Source organism: Macadamia integrifolia, chromosome 1 (genome assembly GCF_013358625.1).
Source record: "Macadamia integrifolia cultivar HAES 741 chromosome 1, SCU_Mint_v3, whole genome shotgun sequence".
NCBI classification, from domain to species: Eukaryota; Viridiplantae; Streptophyta; class Magnoliopsida; order Proteales; family Proteaceae; genus Macadamia; species Macadamia integrifolia.
Window position 1 is genome coordinate 16,292,736 of NC_056557.1, and position 7,735 is coordinate 16,300,470.

Consider the following 7,735-nt stretch of genomic DNA (forward strand, 5'->3'; position numbering starts at 1 on the left):
AAAATAAGATAAAATTTGTAAAAAAAAAAAAAAAAAATCTAAAAAGCAATTTATGTATTTTGGTCAAAATTAATTTTCAGTCATTTTGTACTCAATTTTAATGAGTCTGTGTCTAAAACCTAATGTGGAATGATAAAATAATCATTTGTTTTGTAATTAGAAATCCAAGTCTTTTGCCTTTTTATCTTTGACCCAAAGTGGAGAAAAAGAGTTATACAGGAGATGGATGAAAGAAACCTCTTTTCAAGAATTTATTCAAAAACCCATTTTACACATAGAGATATCAAACTATTTCTGACGAAAAAACCATTTTTTTCAAGTAGTTAACAATTATTTTTATGTTCTTATAAAAAAAAAAGTTTTCATTAATAATTTTTGTTAAACAAGTAAAAAAAAAAAATTAAATAAATAAAGAGGGTCGTTAGCCGAATAATTCGTAAATAATGGCAGAATTTTTTGAATTTTTATTTTTTTCCCTGATTTGAACACAATAATTCGATTCAGCCACAAAGAACACTCTCCATTAATGAAGTAAGAGAATAAATGACCATGTCAGTCTCAGTATAGGTAACACTAGCACACATGGCCAATGGGAGGACACGAGAGGGCATCTTTAGGGCACAATGGAGAGAGGCAACATGGTCTTTTCACTCCACTTGTGTCTAAGTATAGCCGACACCAGACTGGCTGAATTCTTTTCCCCTACTAAAATAATGGGAAAAAAAAACCTAAAAAGTAGTGTGGCCCTAAAGCCCAAACACAAAGAGGCGACAGAATGGCCGCCCCGCCCCCATAAAAAGCAAAAATCCCTCTACTATTAATGATTCCATGTGCTCTTCCATTGGCCCCTAAGGCCTGCGCTGGTGCACAAGCCACATTAACTTTTAGGGAACCCTCTCCCGTAAGTAATTCAATTAGATGTATAATACTAAATGTATTTTCATGTTTAACACATGATCATTTAAAATCCATATATTTTTTCCATATGCTTCGATTAATAAAAAGAAGAACTCTATCCATCTAGGGTTCCCCATGCCCAAACACAAGTAGATGTGAAAAAGACCTAAATACCCCTACACACTCGGTATTGTCTTACCCATCTATATCTAGATGTGGGAACGTTAGAAGGATCGGGTTTCTTTGCCCCAAGTAAAAACACATTTTTTAATCATTCATACACGTGCATTTAATACATATATTTACTAACTATGGCTAAGAGTGACAATCCCGGCCCTTTTTTTTTTTTATTATTAGAGAAAACAAGAGATACAACCTGCCACGGGATGTTACTATTAGCAATACTAGATCTATGAACCAAAGCATTAGGAACACATGAAACCTAGAGACATGCCAATCATTGATTCTAGCTTCCATCAAGAAAATTTATAGGCAAATCTTTTTTACGTAAGGTCTCTCTCTCTCATAAGTTATTTTATTTATTTATTTATTATCTTGACTACATCTCTCTCTTGCAGAGGGTAGGGAAACCTCGACCTATATGCTCTTTTACGATTTTTGTGAATGAAAGGAGATCCAAATTTCATTTTCCGATCTGTTAAACCCTAAATATGGATTTAATATTTCTCTCCACTTTGAAGTTTCCATATGGAAGTTTCCATACGAAAGAATGTAATTTTTTTTTTTTTTTTTTTTTTTAAAGGATAGAGAGCCTTGATTTAATGCCTTTAGTTTCAATCTTGGGCGGAAGTGTCTATGGATCTACCGTTCTCTTCCTCATTCACCAGTGATGAAGAGAGAACCTGAAACCTCCTCTTGGGTTTGTGGTGGGATATATAAGACTGGTGATTGAGAATTTACATTCTTATACCCCGTAAGAATCTGACACATCATCTTGTAAGGTAAAATTACAAATTATGTCTGTAACCTTCTTGATTACAAATAGATGAACCCTCTTTTATTATACGAATGGTCTTGTTAAGTGCAAAAAATGAAATTGATGCCCTTCAACTAAGGGATATTTAAATGGAATTGAAGCTCCAAAATGTTCTATTTGAAATCCTCTAATAAGGGTAAGGAACATATCAAGGTGTCGCCTAAGCGAACAAACTCTTTCTTGGGTCCATGGTGAGAACAAGCCTTACTGATACTTCAAAAGTTTACGTTGATTTATGATTATTGCTTTGTCTATTATATATTGGTTTTCTCATATTAGGCCATTAGTAGCATAATTTTATCATGTTGTGTCTATATGGTTTTTTATGTTGCTTGTAAACGTAATTATATAAAATCATCATTGTTATATTACATATGTCAGTCATTAATACGCGCCTAAGGGCTATGGCAACTTGGTGAGCATCTTGTCGCCTAAGCACCCCTCGAACACCTTGGGTCATCTAATCACCTTGGCAATTACAGTAAGAAATTAAAAATCAATGAAATTATAATGCATTATAAAAATAGGGAACAAAGTGAATCATTTCTCTCCACTCATCACTTCAATGTCCAACCGTGGGTCAAATTTTGAAGACTAACTTAAAAATAAATAAATAAATAAAATAATAATAATAATAATAATAAAATTTTAAAAAATAAATTAACTATCGAAATTAAGATAATATATGCCCTTCATAGCACAAAGATTGTCAAGTCTAATAATTATCACTTCAAAGAGATTTTGTTTTGCATTAATTATCTTATGGGAGAATATTTTCTGACTGAGAGTGTAGGTGTTGCACTTAAACATAGAGGCTGTAAAAATAACCACCCCATCCCCCATGAAAGATGGAAATGCCCACACTGTTGATGCTTCTCGGTATGGTTTTAGCTTGGGATTTTATGGAAAAATCCAATGGAAAGATTTCGTGTTGGTGTTGCCCAAGTGGGAGAATGTTGGGTTTATAGGCTTTATTAATCCAAGTGATCCGTTAAGCTCATGGATGTTGGGTCCACTTAAGAGGGATAAGCCTAGCCCATTTATTAAAGGAATGGGTTAGGGCTTGGAAGCTATTATAGATAGTCTCTATGATCCCTATAGTTATCATTACATTAAAACATAGTTCATTCACAAAATTATGCGGACGCTTATTCGTGATCAAGGGAGTCACACCCACGCTTAATAGATATTCCTCTCTGACCCTTTTTAATACCATATTAATGATTTCTCAATTGAAAACCTTATTGTTCTATGCACTGAAAGGGAAAGATCATTAAGAGCCTTTCTCCAACACCTCCACTTCGAAGCGGACCACCTTTTTTTGTTTGCATCAAAGTAAACAGGAAGTAAGTCGGTATGGTCACCCCAAGTGGACCAAGTTTCGTTTGATTTGGAATGCACAGGGAAGTGGAACTGGGGAAAATGAAAGAAGGGAAATGACTTAAGGTCACTTGAGAAAAGTTCGCATTTGGGAGGAAGGTGAGTCAGTGAACACAAAATACAAATGGACTATAAGTACCCTTCTTTTCTTTTGCTGAAATGAAAAACATCATTATTTAAGGAAAGAAATGTGCAGAACGAGGGTAAGTCATACCCCGCCCATCCAAAGACAACACCTGTGAAAGAAAAGGAGAGTGATTATCCCAAATTACAAAAAAACTGGTGATTAACTCCAAAAGAAGCAAGAGCATTAGCAACATGATTCGCTTCTCTATAGGTAACGTTGAATTCAACAGATGGAATGGCTTGAATGAGGGTAAAATAGTCTTGAATAATATGCTGGATACTCCATGGAATGTTAAGAAACAAGCCCTTGAGTATGTTGCCGATTAGAGCACAATCACCTTCAACAATTACATGGGAGTAACCTTTATCTTTCATGATTTGGAGACCCTGCCTTACTGCTAGTGCTTCTGCAACAAAAGCAAAATTGATGCCAATGTATTCAGCGAAACCTGAAATGAACTTGCCATTGTGATCTCGAAAGATTCCTCCAATTCTAGCTGGACCCGGAGTTCCCACTAAAACCATCCACATTAAGTTTAATAAAATCTGGTGGAGGAGAATTCCACGAAATATTAATAGTATTAACTGAACCAATTGGGCTTCTAATATAAGAAGTAAATTCCCTTGAAAGTCAAAGTTTCGATGAAGCAATTTGAGCTAGTGGTTGAGACCTGCTTCTAAAAGACTTCTCATTAAAATCCAGCCAGATACTCAATAATATAGAAAATGCTTTTGAACAAATTAGAAGCTTTTGCTGTTTGGGCAGTCTTTGACAGAGATAGTGTGAAAAAAATTCTATGGATTGTAGCAGATGCTTGTGGAATAGAAGGGAAACCAGCTGAGTTCCAAATAGCTGCTGCGCAACAGAAGTGTGAAATAAATGATCCAAAGTGATCTCTTCATAACAAAATGGGCAAAGAGAATTAAGCTGAAACCCCCAATTGACAAGAAGTCCTGGATGTGGCACACGATTACGGATGAATATCCACATAAAAATCTGAATTTTGGGAGCAATGAGAACATGCCAGATTGAATTTTCCTATTCCCATCCATAATAGTGACTTAATTCAAGCCTGTACGCCGAAGAGACCGAAAAATTCCGAGATGAGGTAGCAGCCCATACAATTTTATCCTCAGTACCTGATATTGATAAAGGGATAGAAAGAATTATGTTTGCAATTTATGGAGGCCACGGTACCCATTTGTTTCCTTAAGGGTGTATGGTCTTGATACAGTGTATAGTCTTGATACAATCCAATCAAAAGAAAATGCCATGAAGAAATGACCCATCCTCAATCCCTTAATTACATCACAGGATAATGGCGAAGGACATGGGCCAAATCAAATGGGTAGGAGATCACTAGACACTTCATCTGTATTATCTTCACCGGCTAGTCAAAGAGCCTAAAAGTCAATGATTGCAACTCCTACGAGACTGCCTTTCTCCAGCCTTTACTGCCAAAACAATAAAAAAGTCCATCCATTTTCGTGTCCATCTCCTAGCCACAAAAGGTGTTCAAACTTCCCAACTATTTCTTTCACATAAAACCAATAAGGCAGTTAAGCTTATAGCAAAGCTTGAACTCTTCCCTCCCAAGTAGAAAAAGCCAGCATGGATAGTAAAGAATCACAGTCCAAGACCTCAAATGAAGAGGAAGATTGCTTATTTGTTATGCAAATTGCAAGTGCTTCAGTCCTTCCCATGGTACTAAGCGCTGCAGTTGAGCTTAATCTGTTAGAGATCATAGCCAAGGTTGGTGCTGGTAACTTCATCTCCCCCCCAGAGATTGCTTCTCTTCTCCCTACACAAAACCCAGATGCTCCTGTCATGATTGATCGTATACTTCGCCTTCTCTCGAGCTACTCCATCTTAAATTGTTCTTTGGTAACTGAAGAAAATGGTGGTGGAGTCAGAAGATTATATGGGTTAGCACCTGTGAGCAAGTTCCTAGTAAACAATGAAGAAGAAGTTTCAATTGCTCCCTTTGCTTCCTTGTTTCAGGAAAAGCCCTTCATTGAAAGTTGGTTAGTTTTACTTTTCTTCTCCTTATTGAGACTGGTTAGGAACTCTTTTTTTGTTTTGTTTTTGAGCACTGCTGGCCATGGCCAGCCTACTGGAAGGTAGTACGGCCAAGGGCCACCTAGTGTTACATATTCATCCACGCACATCCAAATATTACAGGGATCGATCCCACAACCTTCCCTGAGTTCCAATTCTTCAAGCCAAAGTTGCCACCACTAAGCCAATCTGGTGTTCATCTGGATGGGAACTTGTTGATATGTTTTTTTATTTTTATTTTTATTTTTTGGTTTCTAAAATATCAATTGAACTAGCCATTTGGTTAGTTATTTTTCTGTTTAATTTCAACTAGGGGTGGAGTTTCAGCCTAGAGAAACCTGAGACACCTCAATCCTTACTTTTCTTGCTTCGGATTCAACCGGGGGAAGGATTAGGTTTGAGAAATTCCCCGCAGTCAAGTCAAGTAGGGGCTACGTTGGGTTGGAAGACTAGGACTTGGCAAGGTCGATCGAGTCTTGATCTGACTTCCAATGCCAATGTTTGAATAACACCTACATCAACCCATTTATTATGTATATTTAAGCTTCACAGGCTGATCTAATATTAGGGTTTTCCAGCCCAATATTGAGCCCCGGTTGGATTGGGACTAAGGGTGTCAATTTAGAATCGAAATTGAAGTCGGCTGTTTAGAGTCGAATCGAACTGAATCAAAACAAATCAGTTCGAATTTGGTTTCAAAATCTGTAATATTTTCTCTATTTGGTTCAGTTTCAGTTTCTTGATTGAAATAGACAAACCCAATCAAATTTACCCATTTTTTTAACTTGATAGATCAATTTTTTTTTAATGTTTTAATGGATGTGGATGATAAATTTCTATTCCTAATTCAATGTTTGGAAAAAGTTTGGTGGATTATGGCCCTAACAAATAAGGGGATGTTTTTGTTGGTGAATACGTAAAAAGTTAGCCCAAACACCTAAAATAGGCCCAACCCAAATTAAAACCAAATTGATCTGACTTGATTTTTGGTTTGGAAAATAGGCTTTTATATGGTTTTGGTTTTGATTTTGATTTTGGTTTTGGTTTTCACACGTATTTTGAACCAAACTGATTGACACCCTTCATTGGGGTTGGGTGTTGGGGCTTAGGGGTTAACTAAAATTGGGTTTTGCATTTTCAATTATGAAAAAATTCAACTAATTTGATTTCTTTCTCGTTAAACGTTGCAAGCCTTCATAGCATATGCTAGTGTTTCCCTATATCTCTCTCCTTTTTCTTTCTCTCATTTGAGGAAAAAGAACGTTGCCATGCATGGTATATGTTAGTACATCCCTATGTCAATCAGTTGGTAACTAGCCATATCCACCTCGAGTTAAGGATATGCCAATCATGACTTATATATATCATGTCCTTGAAAACCTATAATCTATCTATGTAATTTCTTCTATTTAGGTTCTTCACCATTATTTTTACCATAATTTAACCCAGTTTTAGTTTGGGTTTTTATGATTCTAATTAATTCGTATTTTAGGTATCATTTGAAACAAGCAGTTCTTGAAGGAGGAACCCCATTTGAGAAGGCCCATGGAATGAACTTATTTGATTATCTTGGCAAGGAACCTGTACTTAATAAAGTCTTCAATACAGCTATGTATAATGCAACTATGATAACTATGAAAAAGGTTCTTGAGACTTACAAGGGTTTTGAGGGCCTAAAAGAGGTAGTTGATGTTGGTGGTGGGTATGGAGTCACTCTAAACCTTATCATTTCCAAGTATCCTACAATCAAGGGAATTAACTTTGATTTGCCCCATGTGGTCAAAGGTGCACCATCCTATCATGGTAAGAATTTTTATTGTCTGTTTGTGACCTAAAGATGAATTTTTTGGAATTGAACTTAGTGGCTATTCATAAAATTAGAAATTTGATCTTTGGCTTCTTTATTGATTTGATTTTTCTTGATATCAAAGATAAGGGTTCCATTTTGTTGTTAGGTGTTGAGCATATTGAAGGAGATATGTTTGTAAGTGTTCCGAAAGGAGAAGCCATTTTTGTAAAGGTAATATTTGATTTTTATAGACATGTTTTCTTTGATTTCAATATTAAAACATTAATTTGAGGACATCAAACATTCATGATGATCCGAGCGGATCAGATTCTCGTACAAGAGTGATCCATACAGATGGAATCCACCAAAGGAAAAACCTTGTAGGAGAATCCATCGTTGTGGATCAAACCGTATGAAAACGGTTCTTGAACAAAAACTTGATCCACACTGATGATTCTTTGGCTCACGTGCTTTTTTTTTTTTTTTT

General features: G+C 36.0%; 1 protein-coding gene across 1 annotated transcript in view; it reads left to right on the forward strand.

Moving 5' to 3' along the window:
• The first annotated feature begins 4,971 nt into the window (after positions 1–4,971).
• LOC122080840 (caffeic acid 3-O-methyltransferase-like) overlaps positions 4,972–7,735 on the forward strand; it is a 3,631-nt gene continuing 867 nt past the window's right edge. The window contains exons 1-3 of the mRNA XM_042647714.1: positions 4,972–5,425; positions 6,952–7,262; positions 7,415–7,479. Of these exons, the coding sequence (XP_042503648.1) occupies positions 5,013–5,425; positions 6,952–7,262; positions 7,415–7,479 (789 nt within the window). The 5' untranslated portion in view covers positions 4,972–5,012. The remainder of the gene's footprint in view (positions 5,426–6,951; positions 7,263–7,414; positions 7,480–7,735) is intronic.